This window comes from Triplophysa rosa, linkage group LG2 (assembly GCF_024868665.1).
Source record: "Triplophysa rosa linkage group LG2, Trosa_1v2, whole genome shotgun sequence".
Classification (NCBI taxonomy): domain Eukaryota; kingdom Metazoa; phylum Chordata; class Actinopteri; order Cypriniformes; family Nemacheilidae; genus Triplophysa; species Triplophysa rosa.
The window spans coordinates 33,909,774-33,936,058 of NC_079891.1; the positions used below are offsets into that span (position 1 = coordinate 33,909,774).

Genomic DNA, 26,285 nt, shown 5'->3' on the forward strand with positions numbered 1-26,285 from the left:
AATCTAATATGGTAGAACTACCAACAGAGATTCAGAGGCGCGCGCGCCCCGGGTGGGCGGAGCCGTCGGTCTCCACTGTTACATCACCGGAGGGATCTGTGTACGAGAAACAGAGAACCCGCACGGATCTTCCCACAAGCATCACTTCTGCTATAGATCATTCAGAAGAGCATTATATGTGCATTTAACGAACTGCCTTTATTTTTCTACCCCACCATCAGAAAGACCACAGGAAAGATTATTAGCATTTATTATTCATCACATTTCTTTTTATTTTTAACTCATCTTTTCTTGATGCACCTGAGGATGGGAGACGGATGGATTTTCTGAAGTTCTGCACATGCTGTCACAGGATGCGAATGGGATAATAGCGTTTAACTATTAGAGAAACATTGTAACAGTTATTATAACAAATCGAAATTAAATTGTAACATTATAACGGAGGAAGTGATCATAATTTCGCGCCAGTTTGAACTCCAACATAAAGAACAATTAAAAGCATCAAAGTGGACTAGAAGATTCCTTGCACTGAAGAACACAGTCAGACCCTTTGGAGATTTGTTTTATTCACGCAGTTTTAATTTTTGCGTTACCTTGCGCACATTGGACGCATCGATCAAATTTATTGCATTGATGTAGCTGGTCTGTTCCCGGACGGCATCGAGATCGTGTGTGGATTTAAAGAACGTTGATATGGACGAGCAAAGGCGTATGATGCAGACGCTGGGCGGTGTGACCCTCACCGGACACCCGCCGACATTACCGGTCCTTCACGCGCATGACGGCACGGATGGAGACGGCAGAGGAAAACAGGACATTGGAGACATTCTGCATCAAATCATGACCATCACCGACCAGAGCCTGGACGAGGCTCAAGCAAAGTAAGTTTTGGTTAGCAGGATGGAGCTTATAGTTCATGATCGTCTTAATGTGAGTGATTACAAAAACATGATATTGGAAGTTTGGCTTGGATTACATCCACATTATGCTCATTTAAAACAGTTAGGTGCTTGAAAGCGACATTCAAACCCCCTGCTGGATAAAAAAAAGTGCTTGTGTATTTGTAATTTTGACTTTTTGAGACCACTTGCCAGGTGACAACAACCCCCTAGGCTACACAGCACTGTGAAGGGTGACTGAATTAAAAACGCATCTGTTAAGATTAAGAAATCACATTAAACTATGATGCATTTACAACGCTGGTGTTGGTTAAATAACATTAAAGCCTTTTTTTAATATCAAAAACGGTGAGTTAAAGTGGAGTTAGAGCAGAGGAAAACAACAGCATCTCTGTTTAAGATCATTGATGTACACTTATATATTATATCTCCTCTCTTTTTCTTCTAAAGAAAGCATGGGCTGAACTGTCACAGAATGAAGCCGGCTCTGTTCAACGTGCTCTGTGAAATCAAAGAGAAAACAGGTACGTGCTTCTTTATGCCCACACCTGTTCGCTTGGCGCTCTTTAAAGGGACAGTTCACCCAAAAATGAAAATTCTGTCATCTTTTACTCACCCTCAAATTGTTCTGAACCTGTATAAATGCCTTTGTTCTGTTGAAAACAAAAATGAGACATTTTGAAGAATTTAGGAATGCAAACAGTTCTGACTCCCATAGTATTTATTTTCCCTACTATGGCAGTAAATGGGGATCTGAGATCTGTTTGGTTACTGACATTCTTCCAAATGTCTTTCTCTGTGTTTAGCAGAACAAAGAAAGTTATACAGGTTTGGAACAACCTGAGGGTGGGTAAGTGAGGACAGAATTTTCATTTTTGGGTGAACTGTCTCTTTAAAGTAAAGCAAAGCAATTGCGTTTGATTCATTAGGTTGATTTGCAGATGTGGTTCATATTAAGTAAGTAAAGCACTTCAGACTAATCTTAAACACAGCTAATGAGCATAATCAGTTTGAATATTATATCTCTATTTAGACAATAACATTATTTAGGCATTAAGATTGAATTATGTAAATAATTCTAAGTGGTCTTTGACGTTTTTGGTAATGCAGAATAGAATAAAATAAGAATTTAACTACATGCTGATGCTTGCTCATGGAAAACACAAAGATTCCAGTGTGTTTTAGGCGGTTGCCAGGGCATTGCTATTGTGTTGCTAAGATGTTTTGAGCGGCTGGGTTTGCGTTGATGTTCATAGGCAGTCCTGAGTGGTTTATAGGTGTTAACTTAGGGGCACAAGTAAAAAAAAGATTCTGGTCTTCACATACAGCTGAGGTCTGTCACCCCAAAAATGAAAATTCTTTCATCATTTACCGACCCTCATTCCAAATCTGTATGGCTTGTGCAGGTATTTTGATGAACGTTGATAACCAAACAACATTAAACCTCATTGACTTGCATTGCATGTACAGTAGATCATTTGTTCAAAATATCTTCTTGTGCATTTATATGCATTTTGCAATGGCTTGGAGTGTGGCATTAGAATGTAGAGCTTATAAAGCTTTCATAGTGAGGTATTGAAAAAAACGTGCCAAAAATGACCTAAATATAAAACCTCCCCGCACACGACGCATGGAGTTTAAATGTCAGTCTGTCAATCACAGTCGTGAATGTGCAGACAAAAACATTCCCTGTGCATGTGCTGCTTCTATTATTCGTCTGCAGCAGCAGAGAGGTCTGCGCGGGTAACTGTGCTGGACTGTGGCGGGCGGGCGGATCATTACGCCCTCTCAGCCCGGCCGAATTGTGTTCGGCTCGCTCACCCTGTAGATTGTGGAGGACTGTCAGAACCAGACAGCTCTCCAGACGGAAGCAGTGGCCCGGAAAATGGACATGAGGATGGATTATTATTGATTTAAAACCAAGACGTTCTTTCCCTGCTGATGTATGTGTGTCGGTTTAGTATTAATTAAGGCCGTGGTAGATTTCTTAAACTATTTTTTTTATTATATGGACGGTGAAGCCATGAGCATTGAGCTGAAAAGAATTTAAATTGGGTAACAGTATGTTTGTTTCATATAAATTATTTTATTTTTAATTATTTTTTAAATACACAACATTGTTTAATTATGATTTCTAGATATGGTTCCCTCCAAGATTTATAAGAGGGTTTTTTTTCAAATTGAAAACAAAAAGTATTTGGACACGTTCTGATTGTCAAAGATAGTAAAACCTGTGGTTACTCTGACAGAACACCTGCGTGACCTTGAGAAGAAATTAGACCGTAAGTGTCCAAAAACTTTTTGAAAAGGATCACGACATTCTGATTTTCTTCAGAAAGTTTATGTGCAGTGCTTTTCATTCATGGTATCGCAGGTGTGTTCCATTTAATCCAGGTGCAAAATAGAAATTATGTTCAGTCTGCAGAGAAAACCTACGTCATTTTTACTGGTATTAAATCTTGAGTCATTCTTCATATTTTGAAAATGATTAAAAACGCATCACTAAAAAAGTACTGAGATTATGTTGTGTATTATGAAGCTTTGTAGCTGCTGTAGAGAAAATGTGTGTGATTTACAAAAACTGATGTGGTTTGTGCACTTTGTCCTCGTATGCCATACAGGAGATATTTCAGGGCAGAACGTGAAGTGCAAAAATACTGCAGTGAAATGAAAATTTAATCAGAATTTTCACAGCCTTAACAAGGCAAGTACCCATGTGCTGCCGTGAAAAAACTGATATTTTATTCATAACCATTTTGGTGAAGTTCTGTGAAATAAATTATTTTTCTGAGGTGAATAAAAACGAGACAGCAAATGAAAACATAAAACTCGAAGCCTCTTAAAACGTCACATAAAAACCATCCTGCTTATGTTGTAACTGCTGGCGTGTTTGTGTGTGTGTGTGTGTTTACTGAGAGGAAAGTTTAAGCTCATAAAGTCTTATCTTCAGATGCATTAGTAACACACTGCACTGGATTTTCCCACAGTGCACTTCTTCTTTTTCCTCTCTTTTATATCTCTGTTTAGCAGGTTTGATTTAAGTCTGTGTGAAACTCTCAGGATGAAATTTACTCAGTTATAGCAGCTGATTTTTGTAAGACTTTGATATGATTTGAAGCTATGAGCAGAGAAAACACAGCCTCAAAACAAGTTGTCAAGAACAGCTTTAAAATTCACACAAAAACAAAATTACCAAATTAACATTCCTACTATATATGATTTATTTAACCCAATGTGTACTTACTGTACTGTCTTGCATGCACACCGTACATATAATCTCATGCACAAAACATATGCTTCCTTGCTCTAATACTATACATATACACTCATGCACAAATATTGCATGTACATACACTCTAATTGACAAATATTGTAATCTCATGCACAATTTATACTGTATATACACTCACCTAAAGGATTATTAGGAACACCATACTAATACGGTGTTTGACCCCCTTTCGCCTTCAGAACTGCCTTAATTCTACGTGGCATTGATTCAACAAGGTGCTGAAAGCATTCTTTAGAAATGTTGGCCCATATTGATAGGATAGCATCTTGCAGTTGATGGAGATTTGTGGGATGCACATCCAGGGCACGAAGCTCCCGTTCCACCACATCCCAAAGATGTTCTATCGGGTTGAGATCTGGTGACTGTGGGGGCCATTCTAGTACAGTGAACTCATTGTCATGTTCAAGAAACCAATTTGAAATGATTCGAGCTTTGTGACATGGTGCATTATCCTGCTGGAAGTAGCCATTAGAGGATGGGTACATGGTGGTCATAAAGGGATGGACATGGTCAGAAACAATGCTCAGGTAGGCCGTGGCATTTAAACGATGCCCAATTGGCACTAAGGGGCCTAAAGTGTGCCAAGAAAACATCCCCCACACCATTACACCACCACCACCAGCCTGCACAGTGGTAACAAGGCATGATGGATCCATGTTCTCATTCTGTTTACGCCAAATTCTGACTCTACCATTTGAATGTCTCAACAGAAATCGAGACTCATCAGACCAGGCAACATTTTTCCAGTCTTCAACTGTCCAATTTTGGTGAGCTCGTGCAAATTGTAGCCTCTTTTTCCTATTTGTAGTGGAGATGAGTGGTACCCGGTGGGGTCTTCTGCTGTTGTAGCCCATCTGCCTCAAGGTTGTGCGTGTTGTGGCTTCACAAATGCTTTGCTGCATACCTCGGTTGTAACGAGTGGTTATTTCAGTCAAAGTTGCTCTTCTATCAGCTTGAATCAGTCGGCCCATTCTCCTCTGACCTCTAGCATCAACAAGGCATTTTCGCCCACAGGACTGCCGCATACTGGATGTTTTTCCCTTTTCACACCATTCTTTGTAAACCCTAGAAATGGTTGTGCGTGAAAATCCCAGTAACTGAGCAGATTGTGAAATACTCAGACCGGCCCGTCTGGCACCAACAACCATGCCACGCTCAAAATTGCTTAAATCACCTTTCTTTCCCATTCTGACATTCAGTTTGGAGTTCAGGAGATTGTCTTGACCAGGACCACACCCCTAAATGCATTGAAGCAACTGCCATGTGATTGGTTGATTAGATAATTGCATTAATGAGAAATTGAACAGGTGTTCCTAATAATCCTTTAGGTGAGTGTATATATATATATATATATATATATATATATATATACTTTCATGCATATATACTGTAAAAATATACTCTCATGTGCGAATACTGTACATATACTCTCATGCACAAATACTTTACATATACTTTCATGCATATATACTGTACATATGCTCTTACGCACACATACTGTACATGTACTCTCATGCACAAATACTGTATATATATTCTTAAGCAAAAAACTGTACATATGCTCTTACGCACACATACTGTACATATATTCTCATGCACAAATACTGTATGTATACTCTCATGCGCAAATACTGTACTTATACGTTCATGCACAGATGCTGTACATATACTCTCATACAAAAACACTGTGCATGTACTCTCATGCACAAATGCTGTACATATACTTTCATGCACAAATACTGTACATATACTACTCTCACGCATAAATACTGTACCTATACTCTTATGCACAAATACTGTACATACTGTATGAGGTTATGCACAAATGCTGTACATATTTTCTCATGCACAAACACTGTACATATACTACTCTCACGCATAAATACTGTACGTATACTGTAATGCACAAATACTCTACATATACTCTCAGGCACAAATACTGTATGTATACTCTCATGCGCAAATACTGTACGTATACCCTTATGCAAAAAACTGTACATATGCTCAATGCACAAATACTGTACGTATACCCTTATGCAAAAAACTGTACACATTCTTTATGCACAAATGCTGTACTTATACTTTCATGCACAAAAACTGTACATATGCACTTATGCACAAATGCTGTATACTGTCATGCACAAATACTGTACATATACTCTCATGCACAAAACATATGCTCTCATACACTTATACTGTATCTCACACACATATACTGTACATATACCCTCATGCACAAATTCCACTGTTTACAATGAGCATCTGCACTTCAAAGACACACTGTACTTGCAACAAATACCACACTATATTTGTCTACATACCATATTGTAAATACGTCCTTAAATGACAGTTTTTACCATTTTAACTTTTGACTTTTTTAATTTACGCTTTATATTGTACTGCTGTAGAATGCCTCACACCAGGCATTTCAATGAATGAACTGTCACCAACATCTTGTGACACATAATCTTGAAACTACTAATGATGATGAATTCTAACACATGCTGGCACAAAACCCATGAAAGAAACAAGGATCTTTAATAACATTTAGTCGTAATTAAACTCCAGTTAGCAATCACAGTCTCTCAGTTCTTCACACCCATTGTTTCACCCCTAAACGCATAATTGTATCAAGGGACCCAATGACAGTCCTGCAGTGTCATCACAGCGGTGTGTGCAGGAGTGTCACGCTCTCTGGACAGGAGAGAAATCAATAGCACCATCCTCCCTGCTCTCGTCCTCGCCTGCGGTAATTGAAATAGAAAATCAAATGAGCGGCGAGCAGATAATTGTTTTATCAATATCCTCCCGCCCGTCCTCCGCGGGTCAGCGGCGCATGATCCCCGGCCACGGATATGACGAGGACGAAATGTGAAATTAAACAGCTCGCCATCCGTTTATCAGACCTGACAGCTCAGTGTGACCGACTGTCTGCTCAGACTCCTGCACAAACATCTTGCACGGCTGTCATGGGCTCTGGCGTTGGTCATATTCCTGCTGTAATATGTTGCATAATTTTACTGTAAAGTAATAGAGTCGGCTAATCAATAGGCCACATCTTTAAAGGACAACCGTATTGCACGTTAGATATTGTTAAATATCAACAGAGGACATTGGGACATGCCCTCTTTCTTTCTCGTCTGCAGAACCCAACAGAAGATATTTTGAAGAATGCCGGTAACCAAACAACAATGAACCCCATTGACTTCCATTGTATGGACACAAAACCACTGAGACATTTCTCAAAGTATCTTCCTTTGTGATCCACTGAAAAAAGAGTCAAATACAGGTATTAATCTACACGAGGGTGAATAAATGAGATTTTTTATTTCGGGGTAAACTATCCGTTTATCACAAAACGGGGAACCATGGTTAAATGATGGTTACAGTAGTAAAACCAGGATACGTTTTCATAAGGGTATATATGATTATTGTAAGTGTGATCGACAAGGACTCGCGTACATGACTCATATGAGTCTGCGACCATATTAAAATATTTGATTTGGTTAATGAAGAGTGGCCCTACTGTAAATCTTCAGGCTGTTTGTTAAAAGATGCTGATATGTGCTCTGTTGCTTTAATTGCTCCCGTGTACTCTTGACCCTATTGAGTGGTTGTTATATATCACACAGACAGCCGTGATGAATTAATCCACATCACACACAACATATTTCTGTATGATAGATAACACTCAGAATAAATGACTCCTCTGAGTTTATGGACCCGCGCTGAGTGGGTGAGAGAGACCAAATGAGCGTGTGCGGTTTACTTGCATGGGTTTATGAAGTCAGATGTGAAATCTTATGCTGCCTTCACGTGCTCTCGGAAATTCGATCTGGATTTAGTCACATTAAAAGTGTTTGGTAACATTAAAACATGAATGTTACTAATGATTTAGTAGCATTAAAACATTACAAGTGTCTGCTAACATTAAAAGTGCAAGTTTAAAAAAAGTGAAGTTCCATCAAGTATTTCCGGGTTGAAGTGGGAATTATCGAATTTCCGAGAGCACGTGAAGGCAGCATAAAAGGGCTCTTTTTACACACCTGATTCGTAGTCTTAATGTTGTAAAAATGTTGTTTTTTGCTTAACAATATGTCACTTTATGGAGGTAGAATGTGTTGGGAATGTCTTCGTATTAACTTAATTAGACTGGCATTTCATGGAAGTGTGTTGGAATATTGTTGGAATATAAAACCAAAAACAGCACCAAAATAATATAATAATATTTGTAAATCAACAGGTCACAGAAAAAAAACATTTATGATATTTCTTAAAGGCATTAAAATAAACACCTTGTTGTGTTTCTTTTGAAATGAAAATCTAAACGATGTTGGTTTCGTCTCACCTGTACGGTAGCTGTCAAGGTTTGCTTCGTTCATGTGGTGAGAGTGAACGAAGACTATTGTCAGGTGATGCCAAGAAAAGCAGCAGAGCCAAGCGGTGAAGTGTTGCGTGCCTTGTCTCCAGCGGAGCGTGCGGCTTTGATCACGGCTTTGGCACACAATCAGACACAGAATATGTGTGAACTTGAGCTCTTCTGGCATCGTGAAAATGTATGAATTGCACGTGTTTGACAAAACAACAATGCACTCTTTAATGTGTTTGTGAAAACGGCTGTTGCATATGAAACAGTGTAAACAACTGCTACAGTTGTTGTTTGGAAGTGTTAATACAGAGTATAAAAAATGGCACAAATTAATAAACCCATATATAATGCATTATTGTTATACATTTTCACTTTTTATGCATTTTGACACCTTGGAAAAAAATGATGTGATGAATAAATCATATCAAGATATGTTTTTACGTTAGTTAAACTGATTACATTAAGCAATCTCTAATCTTTTAAGGTATAGGGTATAGCAATTCATCACTAGCCAAAATGTAAAATACTAAGTTGCCAATATGAATAAACTTAAAGGGATAGTTCAACCAAAAATAAAAGTTCTGTCGTCATTTCTTCACCCTCATGTCCTGTATATGATTCTGTCTTTTATAACACAAAAGAAGACATTTTGAGAAATGTCTCAGTGGTTTGCTGTTCATACGATGAAAGTCAATGGGGGCCATTCTTCAAAATATCTTCTTTTGTGTTCTGCGGAAGAAAGAAAGTCATACAGGTTTGGAATGACATGAGAATGAATAAATGATGACATTTTCTTCATGTCACTTTTTTAGGCAGCATTAAGGAAGTTACACCGTTTTTTACAGTGCATAAATATATTCATCGTCTAATATGCCATTTTGTTTTAAAAACGAAAATCCTTATGTTGTCTTAAACCACTATGACACAGAGTCTATCAGAATGCTTGTTGTGCTCATGTGCAACAAAAGCAGACAATGATTCACAATGGAAAAAAATGTCAAAATCTCAGAGTTTTTCCTGGCTCAAAATGAGGCGGAGGTGGTGCCGTCCTGATCTTGTACATACGCGTATGTGTAGGCCTACCGTCCCTTTAAGTGGATTAACCAAACACTTTACAAACAACATATAAAAATGAAATGAAAATGACAATTATTAAGTTATATCAAACCTAAAATGTATCCAACCAACAGAAAAGTTGCTTAAAATCAAATATAAGCTTCACAATATTCAGCCCACAATAGCCAACTGTATTCATCAGATTTATTACATAAGCAAAGCTCATTCACATCCTGCGTTCTCTTGTGGTTCACTGAGCTTTAAATGATTCACTGTTCACTTATATTTGCTAGTGACTGAATAGTTTCAACAGTTCAAACAAATCGGTTCAAATGAGTCATTAGTTTGCGAGTCGTTCTGATCACAATTGCGTTCATACTGGCGAACTCGCTGTGTACAGTTGATTCGCTGATTCAACGAGCCAACTGCACAGCTTAAAACATTACAATGATGTAAAGCAGGTTCATTTAAGGGAACTTTTCAAGAAATTGAACGTACTTGGATGCAAAAGAAACAATCTTCACCTGAACAGCCGTGAAATACAGCTCCTTATAGCTCCTGTGCAGCGACTCTTCAGCGCCTCACTGGTGCTGATAACGAAACAGCGCCTCAGTTGTGGCGTAATGCCGTTTTTTATTTAAGACACACGACATCATTTTGGCCAGAGACTGAGGCGGCCGCCTCCAACTTTTCTATACAGGAAAAACCCTGAAACTGCTTCTGTAATTCGTTACATTCTAGTCGGGTTTGATTTTAGCATCAGTTAGTATAAAGTAAAAGCTGCAGTAGGTCTTTAAATGCTTTACTCTGGGGGTCTTTGATGGATCGCCCCTCTTTCCTCACTAGAGTCTTGGGAAATCATATCAATCGATTGTTTCTGTTCTATAAAGATTGCTGCGCACACACTAAAGAGCAATGGAAATACTCAGCGGCTTTCATTAACAGTTTCCATCAATAAATCTATATAACTGAGCGAGTCAGAGATCGAGGGAGAGTTGACATGCAGTTCGCATTGGCTTCCAGACAGACTCGATGAGACTCAATGGAGCGGCATCTGACTTTGACCTTGAGTTGATCTGGTTACAGTCGGGAACGTCTTCTGAAGTTTTTTTTAAATATCCATGTGCTTTGTTGACAGTTTTACATAAACGTGTTTGGCATTTAATATTTTTGCCTCTCTATCTCCATCTCTGTTTGAAAATGACAAAATGACCCAAACATGACAATTCTGTCATCATTTATTCACCCTCATGTGGTTGTAAACCTGCACATGACTCTTTTTTCCAGTGGAACACAAAAGAAGATATTTTGAGAAATGTCTTCATACAGTGGAAGTCAATGGGGTTGCCCTTTTACAAGTCCACAATTTTAGAACGTGTTACAACCCTCCTGTTGTTTCGCGCACCGTCTAGCCTTTTAACACAGCAGCCGAGCAGCGCTCCTCATTACAGACACTGTGTTTCCTAACGGCATGTTAACACAATGAACGCAACACGTTGAACAGCAGTCTGGAGCTCGATTAGCATAATTAACACACATTTCACAGAGACTCTGCTGTCGTGAATGAGCTGGATAATGAGCCTAGTGAACGTACAGCATCGCTTTCATCTGATTGGCTGCTGCTCAGATACACTTGCAAAAAATATCCAGTTTATTTATTAACATTTTTGCATTTGACAGATGGTTTACAGGAACACTCAAATATTTCTAAATCAGAAAAAAATGATTTGAGTTTCATGAATCTACATACTCCCACATAAGGCTTAAGGTTAAAGTCGGTCTTCTCGGTTATATTGTAAATCGCTATGTACATAAGAACAAGACGTTTATGATTATTATGGATGTCGACGGCTGAAGAGAATTTAATGAGACCTCATAAGAGCTATGCAAATATCTGCTGTAGAGTTCCCATGTGCTTTTTAAACAGAAAGTGTCATCTTATCTGTTTTCGTTCGGATTGTTGTGTTCCGTATTTTGAGACAGAAAATCGTTGCGATGCCAAACCTGTTATTTATCTCATGTTGGGTTTAAAGCGGTATCATATTTTCGCAGAGCCCTTTTGGAAAGATTTCTGTGTGTCGTTTGGCAGCACTGATGCTGTTTGGCGAATGTAAAGACTCTTCAAAGACAAAGCGACTTTCGAGGCGAAAACGACTTTGGAATTGATCCGTTGCTATCGACGACCTGCCCTGCTTCCTCCGAGCTGGCCATTATTCACCGGGCTGTGTCTAAACGTCTGAGAGCACATTGAAAACATCTGAAAAACAGACCAGCTTCGCTTGCTTCCATTGGAATCTCAACAAACATACTGCCGCACCAATGTAATGGAAAGACCGTAGGAAGCAATGGAATATCATTTTTCAGAAATGTTGCAGTCATGTATTTTTCATGAGATCAGGCTGAAAGACGTAGATCGAGAGGAACATACTGAATGTTAAGACATGCTAAACAAACCATACAAACACACAGAAGACTGTTATTAGGACGTAGAAGGCGTCATTGCTGTACAATTGTAAGGGTGTTGTGGATGCTTGTTACTGTATATGGATAATTACAGGTCCAAAGATTCTCTTCGGCTCATTTACACGGCACGGAGTAATGCACATGGTGGTGTATTTGTATTTCAGGCTTGTGCACGTTTTTTCTTATCTGAATTTTTTTGTCATATAACAATGAGGGAAAATCTCGAATAGGCTAGGTCAGTGGATCTGTTGCCATATATATTTGTTATATTAAGAAAGCTGATAAAAGATGAGATGCTAACCTTTTAGATTTGAAGTGTTTTGACTGTTTCTTTAGATCAGTTGGTACAGCATTGAGTTAGGACAAAAGGCGTGGGTTTGAGTCCCAAGGAACTGATGTATACCTTGAATGCATCGCTTTGGTTAAAAACAAATTAAGAAATTTAATATAATAATAATATATTAAATAGAAATGTTTTTTAATAAATGGTTAACTTGACTTTGTTATTCTGGTACCAATATATGGTTTGGTTATCTTCTTTATTGCATGTCTCTTTGCTTGATGATTTGTATGGTTTACAGTATGTAAGGGATAATGTACAGGCTTGTTGTACATTATCCCGCTTATTACACAGCTACTTGCCACATGAGAAAAAAACTGGACATGAAATGTGAATTTGAAATATTTTATTACGGAATGCGGACCGTCCACGAGGAAAAGCTGTTTACTTTCGGTTTTAAGGTAAGAAACGACATTCAAATGTCACGAGCAGGCAATTTGGTTTAATCTAATTTTGGTTGTAAATATAATGTCATATATGTTATTAAAAGACATATTGATATTTAATTTGTCAAAAAAACCCTGTCAAATTCATTTGCTGCATCCGGTTTACCGTGTGTTATTGGTTTTGAGAGGTCGTTATCTGGCAATAACGAACCTGCAAATGTCGCGACTGGCCAATCAGAATCGAGCATTCCAACGAGCCGTGTAATAAGGTAGATTTAATTTTGATTGAAAGATGCTTCACTCTTCCGTAGGCGAAGATGTTGGTTTTAATGTAAATCTGTAAGCTTCAGAGAGTCTTTGAGAGCTAAACTACAGCGTGTCGTGCATGAAAGCCATCAGCAGTGGTTTTCTCTTTGATTTGTGAGGAGTTTATGTGAGAATAATGAATGGCGATTAGCTCTTAATTACAGTGATTACAGAAGTCATGGGAAATTAAACCGCAGCTGTACGCTTTCCTTCATCTTCTGCTGCGTGAACAGAGAAGCTACGGACGCCCACAGCGTGCCCCCGTGTGAAATACCACGACACCATTCACCTTGAGAGAGATCCATGCAGCCTTATGCAAAATGACATCATAAGTGTGGAACACGTTGTTTGGTTTTGTTAATAGGAACATTAAATGTGAAGTGCGTCATTTTTGAGATGCTACCGGAAATAAAGATCAAAAGTAGCAAGATTAGTTCATTGGAATAAGAAAATGTCAATGGTGTTTATGCACTACTCTTTCCATGCTTTGGTGGTTGCCTGGGTGTTGCTATGGGATTTAGGTTGTTCTTGGTGTTTCCAAACTGGAGTCCAGAGTTCACAGGGGCGATGCAAAATCACATTTTCTTTGGTCAAATATACAAAAATGATGCAAAAATGCGTTTCACTAATAATGAAAAAAATATTTTTTTTAGTTTTTAAAAATAATGCTTATGATACAATGAAAAGCCAGACATATTATATTATTTAAAAAAAATCTTTCAATCTGTTCACGATCTTATTCACTATTTCAGAAAAAAAGAAGTGAAACATTGTAAAAGTAAATTCTTCACTAGAGTAAAAAAAAACATTTACTCAAAACCAAAAATGTATAACAATATATTTAAAATATTTGTAAAATATTAAAGATCAATATATCAATTAACATCAATCAACGTTTATCAATTTAAACTTTAAAGTTTAAAATATACATACATAACAAATGTTCAAAATATATCTGCACACACATCTTTTTTGTTATTTTGACTGGTTTGCGCCCTTTCTGCAAATAAATGCAAATAAAAACAAGATTTTAATTTGGAATTTAGAGGAAATGTTGTCACTAGTTCACACAAAGATAATCCTTTTTTTAAACACATACCTATAAAATTCATTAAATTCAGAAAAACTGAAAATAACTTTGGCATGGTCTCTTCATTTTTATGGTTGTTTATATATTTACAATATTATTAATATTATATTTTCACTATTCGGTTATCGTGCACAAAAGAATTCACAATAATGATATAATTCACAAGAATTATTTATGAAATAAAAAAGAAATAATGCCAAAAGTCAAATTTATGTTGAATTTAGTTTAGTTTTTCTACATCACACCTCTTCTCCTGTCTGTGTGCACTGTTTATTTATACACGGTTTGGATTGTTTCTAAATGATCATCTTTTTTTTTATTCACACTGTTTAATATGCCCTAAATTCTTCTAATTATGAAGCTTAAACCCTGCGCACATTTATCATCATTCTATGGACATATTAAATCCTTGAATTCACTCAGCACGTGTCTCTTTCTGATATAAGAAGTATTAAAAACATTTTATTTTTACGTGCTAATGAAGAGAAGACTCTGAGAGAGAAGGCCGTCTAATAGAGTCTTTTTACATCAAATATGCATTTGAAGGATTCGTTCTGCTCCACGAGGAGATCCAACCCCCCCCCCCCCCCCCCCCCCCCCCCCCCCAGGTCCCTCCAGCTGTACAGTAACATCGCTTTTAAGAATCTTTTTTTAAAGCTGTCATCGCTCAGCGAGGAAACGGGCTTTGAGCGTTGGCTGCACGAGCAGATTAAATTAGACTTGTAAATGGGGGTGGTGAAGATTTGAGAGCTCCGGATTAGATTTATTTTAGAGTGAGACCCGCTCACGAGGGTTAGAGAACCTCATCTTCTGTTGTGACTCATTTCAATGGTCTGTTAAAGGAACAGCGTAACATAAAATGAAAATACGGTTGTTCGCTCGCCCTCAGGTCTTTTTAAACCCTACATTATCAGGAATTTCAAGGAAAGAACCCAATTGCAGGCAGCGGTAGGTGGTGGGAAAACAAAGACTGTAATTAATAAATACAAAAACAAAAACCCACGAGGGGGAAAACAACAATGAACAAGGAATAATAATAAATTAACTCGACAGGACACGATAAACTGACAGGACTAAACTAAAACAACACTTGACATAAACTAGAGCTACACAACTTGAATTAAACTTAATCGGAATAAATCCACAGAACATGAATTGACGGAGGCACAAAGCAAACAAGACATGTAAGCAAAACGAACGAGCACAGGACAGCAAACACAAGGGCATTAAATAGGGAGACTAACAAAGGATAATTAACAAGGGACAGGTGTTGGCAATGAAACACTGATGGGAAGCTAAACGAGGAAATGAGAGGGGCGGGGCCAAAGACGAGACCGGAGAGAGCTCATGTTATGTCAGAACCAACAATAACATGCCTCTCTCCACACAAAACATGAGGCTCTGTCATGATCCTGCCACTAGACCAAGAAAGACATGACATGATGAGGCAGAATCATGACATTAACGTGCTCTAGGACCCTGGGGAATCACTGGGCGGAGTGATGTAGGAGGAAACTAATGAATGAATGAAATATTGTGAAATAAAACAACAGGTAACAAAAATAGGATAACAAAAGTAGCCTTTAAATGCAATGTATGTTATTTACAGCAAGAATTTGACCTTAATTTCCATCTGAACGTATTAATTAGTAGATGCCATTCCTCCACCACCTGTGTGACATCATCAACTAGGTTCAAACAATTGTACATACTGTGATACAAATGTATAGTATAATGCCATGTAAGTCGCTTTGGATAAACGCATCTGCCAAATGCCTAAATGTAAATGGATCTCCGACAGTACTACAGTTTTGGAAAACAGTTGTAACTACATCATTAATTTTCCCAACGATGCATGGTATTATGGCGAGTTATGTTGTTGTTCGGGAAACGCAGTAACGCACCCCTGGTTTTATTCAATCTATAGAAAATTCCTAATTGAATCTTTTAGGATTCATTCCATAAAATTGAGCTCCGGATTAGTTGAGCTTCTATGAAGTGTATATCATCTTATGTTCTTCTTACAGTAAATGCTGTTTTTTATTCCTAAGCAGATTTATGTCAGTATGAGAAATGAGTGTTTCAATATTTGTTCCTGTGAGTTGTCAGGTGGAGAGTGTGTTTTCTCGTGAGATCGGTCTGTTCGGTGTACAGCTGCTTCAGTCTGTGTTTGCTCACCTTACAACACCCACAATCATCCTGCGCTCTGTCATCAACCTCTAGTTGCTCAGGCAAACACGAACGAGAACAGTATGAACAGAACAAAGATTGTGCTGTAGTGTGCAATGCATTTTAAGTATAGACCGATATATTGATCATATTCTGTTTTATTTGGTAATCCTCATTTTCAGATTTGGAAAATTCTTGGAAATCTCCTAGCAGCAGCCTCGTCGTTTTGGTTTCTGCTGTAATGTTAAAGGAGGGAAGCATTTTAAAACGTTGGGTCTGAATATTGGGACATTTAAATATAACATCAGCTTATCAAGCCAATATGCCAAAAATAACCGTTGTGGGTCGTATGGTTCCATAAAGAACCTTCAACATCCGCAGAATCCTTCTGTTTCACAAAAGACTATTTGTAGTGGAAGAAGGTTCTTTACACTGTAAAATGGTATGAAATTATTATTATTCTCCAAATGTTACACTGCAATGTACAAACCTTGTGAATCTTTCCAGATTCTTTAAAGCACACCTCACCTCACGACCACAGATTTATCGAACTCTGACGCCCCGTTCAGACCCCCAGCGACTAGCAGCGGCAGAGCGATGCGATCTCATTCCTTTCAATGGAGAGCCGGCGACTTCCGGCGACACGAGCGACAAGAGACCGTTGGCGACAGGAAGTGGGTGTGTCCAGCGATGGGAGTCAAATGCCAAAAGTTGAGAATCGTTCAACTTTATGCAAATGATGAGCGACTTTTGCAAACGACTACCAATAGGAGTAAAGCAGTGGAGCTCACGTTATCGTCTCTCGTCAGTTACTGGAGGGTTTGTTCAAACTATTACTAGGACAAGCAAAGCTAGAAACACCTTCTAAAGATCTCATGGCAAGAGACAAGCGACACACAGCAACAGTCGCTGGCTGTCTGAACGAGGTTTGATGTTTTACCTTTCGAAAAGAAAAAGCATACTTCATTTGCCTCGAATCACCATCCATTAATGGAACAACACATGTTTTGAAGACTGTAGCATTAGCCTTCACTTTGTGATCGAAATTTACACATCTACACATGCTGTATTTGTATCAGTTGTGTTCTTGCTCATTCATCGCTGAAGAATTCCACGTCTGAAGAAACTCAGTGTTGCCTGAGAGATGCATTTCATGTGACGCGCCCCGTGCTGAATTAGCATTTTCATGCCTGCGGTCTGAATACAGAACATTTCTACATTTGCCATTTTATTGGCATTACAAATGAACGTGAGAGCAAAGAAAAAGAGATGAAATTGAAATGAGTTTAAGATTGCAGAAGAAATGTTGATAAGATGCAAAGACATCGTGCAGATTTCGATTCATGGTTTCTCCTGTGTTCCATTCTAACATCTTGCTTTTGTTTGCCTTTGTCTATAGTGCTTTAAATGTCATCTTGCATCGACCTCATGAATAGACTCTCTCTCTCTCTCTGTGTGTGTGTCTGGAGGGCAGTGTGTGGATGTTGCATCTTATTTCAGTCATTGTGTGCAGCTCTGTCCTCTCTTCAGAGCATGAGATACCTCACAATGGCACTTCACTGTGTTTACTCAGAGTATAAAAAAATATCTTACATATCGCAAATATTTCTACTAGACATCGATGAGATTAAACCAAAAGCAAATGGAAGCTCATGCCTCACAGAAATTTCTGTCAATATTACTGAAGATCTCAGTATGACCTCAAACATTTCTCATCAAATTTTCCCAAATCCAGATTATTTTGCCTCTACAATACATTCATTTAACACCTCCATACTCTTCGTGTGTTTCAACAATTACACTACAAATTACAATCCACATCAGTGTCTACAGAATCAAATCATGGAATTAAAGGAGTTTGTTTGCTTTTAGCGCTGCTGGTGTCTCAGCTTTACGCCTCATAGAGTTCATATTTCTCCCACCTCAGTGAAGAGACTCACCGCTGTCAATCATTCTTCTGGAGACGAGGCTGATGCGTCCTCTGATAAACAGTGTGTCATAACCAATCCTGACCTGTGCATTAATGCCCCAGCATGTGTGTGTGCTCAATTCTACACGCTTGTCACTTCTCAGTTTAATTAGAAGATGTGTGGTAGTAGAAGAAAGAACCGTAAGTCTGACATCATCTGTGGGTGGTCCAGGTGTGAGTGAAGATGCTATCGCAAGCCTGCAGGTTTTTCACACCTGTTGTACCCTCACATTGGAGTTTTCATGACTTGATAGTTAGGACACGCAATGCAAGACACATTTACATTTTTAGGAACATTTTTAAAGAAAAAATATCTGCCAATGAGGTAGAAAAAATAAAATATGTTTTCCTATTTGAAAATTTGTTTTCTCACCCTATTGACAGATATATATATATATATATATATAATATATAGTATATATAATATTATATATATGTGTGTGTATTTATAAAGTATAAATTTACTTAATTTTTAGAATTTATTTTTAGAAAACAAGATTTATTATAATTTTTTATTATAATATTTTCTGCTTCTCAAGTAAATGTATCTTGTTTTAAAAATGTTTCTTTGAAAATAAGACAAACATTCTTCCAAGAATTAAAAATCTGTCATTACTTGCGTGCCTCATGTCTCTCCAAACCTGTGTGCTGTTATCTTTTCTGTTGAACACTTTTCTGTTTATTACAAGAGTGTTAAAAGCATCAAAGTATATGTGCTATATTGCACGAATCTCCACATTTAAAATAATTCAGAAATGTAAAATTTTAATTCCACCAACTGAGGAATCTTTAGTCAAATTTATTTCTATAATTCTTTTCAAAATTGAAAAACACGGTGTTACAATTTAGCAGCAGAGGCATGAAATGATATTAAAAAACAGGAAAACTGTAAAATACTTGGTGTGAAGTTACGTTGTCAACCTGTACTTTATATTAGGTGAAGAAGCACCTGAATATAATCGAGGGCAAAGATGAACATTTGGATTATTGCTTCATGTATTTTTTTAATTCCTCTCTCCTCTCGCAGGTCTCAGTATCCGCGGCGGCCAGGACGACGACCCCTCCGACCCGCAGCTCATGCGTCTGGATAACATGCTGCTGGCGGAGGGCGTGTCCGGACCGGAGAAAGGGGGCGGGGCCGCAGCGGTCGCTGCAGCGACAGTGGCGGTGGGGACTGGAGCGGATAACTCCATCGAGCACTCGGACTACAGAGCCAAACTCAGTCAGATCAGACAGATCTACCACACCGAGCTGGAGAAATATGAGCAGGTGTGAACCCCATGACTTGATTTACTGTATATATACAGTATATATGACATGGTTGATATCAGAATCCAGCATGTGCGCAAAAGATGATATTGTGAGAAATGTTTCGAGAAAAAAAAAAATGTCAATGGGGTTCAATGTTGTTTGGTAACCAGCGTACCGGTGTTCCGCGGAAGAAAGAAAGACATACAAGTCTGGAATGACATATAAGGATGACAGAATGCACATTTAATTGGTTCACAGGCCTGCAACGAGTTCACCACCCACGTGATGAACCTGTTGAGGGAGCAGTCTCGCACCCGGCCCATCTCGCCCAAAGAGATCGAGCGCATGGTGAACATCATCCATAACAAGTTCAACACCATCCAAATGCAACTGAAGCAGAGCACCTGCGAGGCCGTCATGATCCTCAGGTCCCGCTTCCTCGACGCCAGGTGTGTGGTGACCTAAAAGATGATTTCTAAAGTACAACCACCAATAAGTTTTCTTTAAATGTTGTTCTTTATTCTCTGCGTTTATGGTATTCAGGAGGAAACGTCGTAACTTCAGCAAGCAGGCGACAGAGGTTCTGAACGAGTATTTTTACTCTCACCTCAGTAACCCGTACCCCAGCGAGGAAGCCAAAGAAGAGCTGGCCAAGAAGTGTGCCATCACAGTCTCACAGGTGAGTCCACAAATGTCTGATTTCGTTCTGAATCGAAACACTCGAACTAACACATTTATGCGATTATAACGTCTGTGACACTGTGAAGGTGCAGAGAAACATCATTGAGTCAAAGCAGTTGAGAAGTGAAAAACAATCAGTGTCATTCACTTTCTCCATTGACATTTCAAAGAATTCTTTAAGAGAAATATTTCGACAAATGTACACAAAATAGTAAGTACTTCCAAATTCGGATCCCAGTTCTGTTCCACTGAGCACCTCCGTCCTCACCTCCAGAGCGCACAGTAGATCCTTCTTGAAAGGTTTATACATTTTACCTCAAAAATCGATCAAGTTTGTGAATGGTATTTGTACTTTTAGAAGCCCGCCGTTGCGCACTGTTGAGATGAAAGGAATGAAGATGAATGTATTTCTCATTTTCAGCCTGTGTTATGGGAGCAGGTGTTGTTTTGTCACAGTCGTTACTGTAAAAAAAGCCGCTTCTTTTTTTGCCCATAGGGGAAGGCAAGCACCATCACTGTGTCACAGGTATGTCACTAAACATTTGTCTGTCTGCACTGTCGTCTGTCCGTGTTGGTTTCGGTAGCAAAATAACATTGAATGCATCATAAAATCATTTATCTCGCAGTTGGATTATTATTCTGTGTGTGAATGGAGATGTAACCACACACGCATTTACTCAACACAGGACATTTACACACTGTATTGTGAATTATTTCTTCTGGCTGTCTTTTAATGGATCTCGAGATTATGACATTTTTATTGCACCTCTTGAACGAATCGACCCTCCCATTGGCAGTTTAAGGCCCGATTCAACACATTTTATGAAGGAGCTATCGCTCGAGGTGGCTGTAGTTTTAATATATCTGAGTTTGTAGAAGCGTTAATGTTCTGTTGCTGAAGGTTGGTCTATTTGCAATGTCATAAAATTGTATAAAAAAATAACAGAGGCTATAAAAAACACATACACGAATGTAAAGATATTGAGATGTTATGCGAGTTGTAAAAAATATGTTTTTATGTACTCCATAAATACTGCACAGATGAATCTCACGGAAACATGTTCGGGTATGCATATATAACAATGAAATTGGTGACAAGGTCCTGAAAACAGTTTTTTTTTCCGTTTAGACCTGTTGTATATTTATTAAATATTTAACATTATTTAATAAGCGATTTTTCCCCTAATGTTCAATATATTTCTGTAAAGCAAAAACAAATGTTTTTATGTTATGTAAAAATACTATTTAGAATAAACATATTAAACATGACTTTCGATGTGAAATTTACCGGTTATACCTCTCTCTCTCTCTCTCCCTCTCCCTCTCCCTCTCCCTCTCCCTCTCCCTCTCCCTCTCCCTCTCCCTCTCTCTCTCAGGTGTCTAACTGGTTTGGTAACAAACGAATTCGCTATAAGAAGAATATCAGTAAATTCCAGGAGGAGGCGAATCTCTACGCAGCTAAAACCGCAGTGACGGCCGCACACGCTGTAGCTGCAGCTGTGCAGAACAGTCAGGCCAACTCGCCCACGACGCCCAGCTCGGGTACACAACACCCTCTTCACCTGAATCAAACACTCATAGTTAAAATCTGAAAATGCGCTTCCGTCCTGTAATGACTATACATCTTAAATGACGCATGTTAGACGGCTTGGGCGGAGCATCCGTTAACTCCTCCCCTTCAACTGTCAGTCTTTTGCCAGTTCTATTTCAAAATGCAACGGCTGTTTTTATAGATCCAATCAACTTGCAGATAAAGACGAAAGCCACGCCCACTATTTTTCTCATTCGAAATTTCATTTCACCTGGAAATGCGTCAAAATACAGAAGTAAAAACGTTCGCAACTTCCGGTTCACGGGGGAAGTATATGACTCTTTTCGTGTACCGTTACAATGTAATCTCATAAAGCGTCAACTTTACTCTCATACTTTATTCTTTAAAAATGATGTCTTTATTGTCAGACTTGCTGTAGTATTAAAATGCTCCCTCCTTAGGCAGCTCACTGGGGTTTGGAACAGAGCCGAACATTTGAAAAAAACGCAGGCAAATAAGAATATTTATACATTTTCATTTAGCAGACGCTTAAGAGCCAACAATTAGCACAGTACACAAAATAACGTATTTATTTAGGCTATGAGAACAATGCTTAAACTGTTTTTGCTCTCTTACCTCATGATACTTCAAACCTCCACTGTACAGTAGAATACAGTCAATAAAAGTGATGAGGGTCGTGTCCTGTGCCACAGATGAAATGTCTGACGTTTTTTTCTACAGGATTTCAAATGAAAGATGAAGACTTTCAGCTGGATGCAACCGAAGACAAAAACAATATGTTAAACAGCATGTTCACCGGTACGGATGCTTACAGACCAAATGCTTCAGCTTTGCGTGGTCACGCACATACACATTAATGATACATTCCGATTTGATCGTATGTTGCTGTATGAGGTCATTTCTCCTCGAGCTCTCTCAGGTGTCATATCAAAGTAACCGCAGGTGTAGTTTATCACATTAACTATAGACATGAGCCACCATCGTTCAAAAAAACAATATCTATTGTTATCATATTTCAATGTAATGTTTTTCTTGAAAAGTATGCTTGTGTTTTGAATCTTTAAGGCTGCAATGAATGGTTAAAATAAAAATGAGTTATTGACCAAGTACATATAGAACAATGTTCAAAATATGAATATGATAATCATGATGTATTTGGCCAGTCGTGTAGAATGTCACAGTACATTCTGGCGTAATTTTACCTCTGTGTTATGTCTGTGTGAGATGTCTGTGATCACAGGCGTATGTTTGGTCCTTTCTGTCACACTGACGGTTTCTTCATCTGTGCAGGTTCCTCAGGTGCGTACAGTTTGACAGGTTCAGGAGACATGTTCATGAATCTGCCCAGTCTGAACGGGAGCTCGTACCAGTCTGCACAGGTTCCCAGTACAGGACACACACAGGTAACGTGCGCACACACACACCAACATCCACAATTTAGAGAAATCGAATAAAAAATTACCTACAAAACTTCCCTGAATTTACGGGATTTTCGCATCACATGACAAACGTTAGATGCATTATGTGTGTCGTTTAGCATCACCTGTAATGTGTCCATCTTGTTTGTCTGCAGGGAGACTCCATACGTCACAGTATCGGTCAGTCGTTGGGTTACAGCGATGGTCTTCGGGGAAACCCGCTTTACAGCCCTCACGCATTAAACGTAGGTTTGACAGAGCAACCATCTGAAATGTAAACATTCAAACCTGAAATTTGCTTTTCACATTTAACAACCCCAAAATGGATGTGCAACGCAACGGGTTGACACCACACACAGTGATGTTTCAAGGGGACTGATAATCTCTTCCCAGCAGGCCTCCCGGAGTCATTTAAAGACACGTCATCCCCATCAAACCTCCGTCTGTGGGCTCACAAGATTAAGTCTTGGAAATTCAATAGAAGATTTAGAACAAGCAAAAACGAATGCATGGATTCATATTAATATTCTCATCCATGCACGGGCCGATTGCCGGGTTCGAAAGCAAATTCCATTTTCATTTTACGAAACGCATCTAATAACCAAACCCCATGCGATGCCCCAGACGGAATATATAGCGAACCGCACGCTCTCTCTCTTTCTCTGAGCGGATACGCAGTCCATTTTCTTATCACTATAATAAGCGTGAGAGTGAAATTGCCCGCGGCTTTGTACAGATGTGAAGAGCGTCTTTCTAGATGAGTCGATCTGGATCGCCGCACTAAAGATGCATTTATCTGTCGAGGCCACACGGAGGAAAAAATACTCTCTGATAGTGTGATAAGTTTGCCAGGGGAGAAGAATCAAATACAATGGAGAATTTAGGGGTTTTCAGGGTGTGTGTTTGTTTAGGGGACACACTTTTAAGCACCCTAAACAGTAACGTATAGTATTTACATGCGGTAACATACTGTACGCATCATTAGATACAATGCTGGTTATCAATATGAATCCGTGCTCAATACTCACTTAATGTGACCTAAACTCTCTCTCGTTCCAGGGTAACGGTGTCTGGCATGATGCTGTGACTCCATCTTCTGTAACATCTCCTATAGAAGGAGCGAACAGTGTTCATTCAGATACATCTAACTGAAGTCACTCGCCCTCCATCAACAGCACCCAATGAAATCTTTAAACAGACGAGCGAGCTTTTGCCGTACAGACTGAAAACCCCAGCCATGGATTACAGTCACAAACAAGAGCTTTGAAAGTTCTTTAGTACTGTACGTTTGACAAGAAGAGCAGCATACTTTAGAACAGCCGTCTCAAAACCGATGGACAGGGACGTGTCGAACACGTACGATTGTGGAAACAAGACGTTTCGTGTTTATCTCTTACAGACCAACAGGGAAAACTGATTTTTTTATATTTGTAATAATTTCACTTGAATATTGATGCTATTCATAATAAATGTCGTCTTGGTAAATACACGCTCATGACATTCAGTCGTGTTTAGAATCTGTGAACAAAACAAATCCTTAATGATTCAATGATTTGAAGGTCCGACAGTAAGTTACAGATATCGTACATCAATAAAGCAACATCTGGCCTGCAGAAGTGAAAATATACAGAATAAACTCATCAGTTGTTGCCAAGTTTTCAATTAAGTGCTATCATAGCCGCAGTGATTTGCTTGATTCAGCACTTTTTTGAAATGCAAATAGAAATTGACATTGGAAGCACAGACCACTACAAAAACCACTGCTAACATTGAAAGAACGTATAGACCACTATGTAAAAATTGAAATAGATGATGCTGACACACGTTTTCCTCTGAATGATTTATTCCATCATTTTATTAAATCATCTTTTACAGAGCATTACATAAGAGAGAATGTTAGGGTCAATTATTATTTCATTATTTCATACAAGCTATTCAACATAATCACAATGGGCCTCATTTATAAAGCTTGCGAACCCACGGATTTGATCTAGAGCGTGCGTATGCAAAAACGGTCTTTGACATGGAAAAGCGCTTAGCGCCACGACAGGGTCTGAGCACACTTACGCACTTTTGCTGCAGGTTTTTGAAAATATAGGCTTTTCTTGCCGCTCGTAAAGGATTTGGATGGTGAAAGGTGCTCTTTTATGTACCAATGACATTAATTCTACATCGCTTATAAGGCGGAGATCTGAAACTGTTCAGCAGTGCGCAATTTCAAGATCATTTGTGATTTATTGATTTCACATCCGAAGAAGAGGCGTACACACGTTTTCACGTTTTCTGTATGTTCATCACACGTATGCACTTTGAAAAATGATCGTAAGTTTAGGACGGTTTCAAGGCAACATTTCATAAATTAGGCCCATGATCACCAAACACACATACGGTATCTCTAAAACAAATTAAAAGGGAATTTTGTTCTTTTCAAAATCTTTGTAATTTACGCTTTGTATTACTTCTTAATTATTCATATTCTTAATTTATTAATTCTATTTTTAATCCTTAATTTATGCATCAGTTGTTTTGGGTTGCAATATGGCGTTATGAAAGGTTGCAATAATTCAAAGTTGTTCTAATGTTTTAACATCATTTTGTTTCATTTTTTAACATTGGTGCACCGAGGACCCAAAGCAGCTCTCTATGTAGAATAAGTCATGTAATATGAATTTTTGACAAAGGCCATTCTTTGTGTCCTTCGTTTCTGTGTTTTCAATAAACATTTCAAATGAAAATTCTTCAGCCCTGTTTTGTTTTTTATCTTAAACGTGAATCAAATGAGTATTCATTTTTGCTCATTATTATATTTTTAGTATTGCTGTTAATGTGGATGTGTTTGCACACACTTTGACATCCTCTTTGTGGAAATGTTATAAACGGCAGTGTCGCAATATTCATATTTCATTTCTGGTGTCTCCGTGTGCTGTATGTCTGCAGCGGGCATTCATCTCTTCCATCTGTGAGCAATTACTTTCATTCTCCATCACATCTTACAAGTTTCATTTTCCTCTCTTCATCTCGCTCCTAAACTCTCTGTAAATCATGTT

General features: G+C 38.5%; 1 protein-coding gene and 1 long non-coding RNA gene across 3 annotated transcripts in view; one reads left to right on the forward strand and one right to left on the reverse strand.

Annotated features, from left to right (window-relative positions):
• Positions 1-25,967, forward strand: pbx3a (pre-B-cell leukemia homeobox 3a). 2 transcript variants are annotated; one of them, XM_057352415.1, is made up of 11 exons: positions 1-881; positions 1,350-1,423; positions 19,364-19,605; positions 19,846-20,036; positions 20,131-20,266; positions 20,765-20,794; positions 21,645-21,810; positions 22,541-22,618; positions 23,111-23,223; positions 23,394-23,483; positions 24,298-25,967. In XM_057352415.1, the coding sequence occupies exons 1-11, from the start codon at positions 694-696 to the stop codon at positions 24,388-24,390; spliced, it is 1,401 nt and encodes a 466-aa protein (XP_057208398.1). In that variant the 5' UTR covers positions 1-693; the 3' UTR covers positions 24,391-25,967. The 2 variants fall into 2 exon arrangements, with proteins under 2 accessions (XP_057208398.1, XP_057208409.1); XM_057352426.1 differs by lacking the exon at positions 20,765-20,794 and having other exon boundaries at positions 3-881.
• Positions 21,822-26,285, reverse strand: part of LOC130565601 (uncharacterized) — a 26,085-nt gene continuing 21,621 nt past the window's right edge. The window contains exons 4-7 of the long non-coding RNA XR_008964390.1: positions 24,267-24,346; positions 23,364-23,505; positions 23,023-23,191; positions 21,822-22,534 (exon numbers count right to left, since the gene is read on the reverse strand). This is a non-coding gene — a long non-coding RNA (uncharacterized LOC130565601). The remainder of the gene's footprint in view (positions 22,535-23,022; positions 23,192-23,363; positions 23,506-24,266; positions 24,347-26,285) is intronic.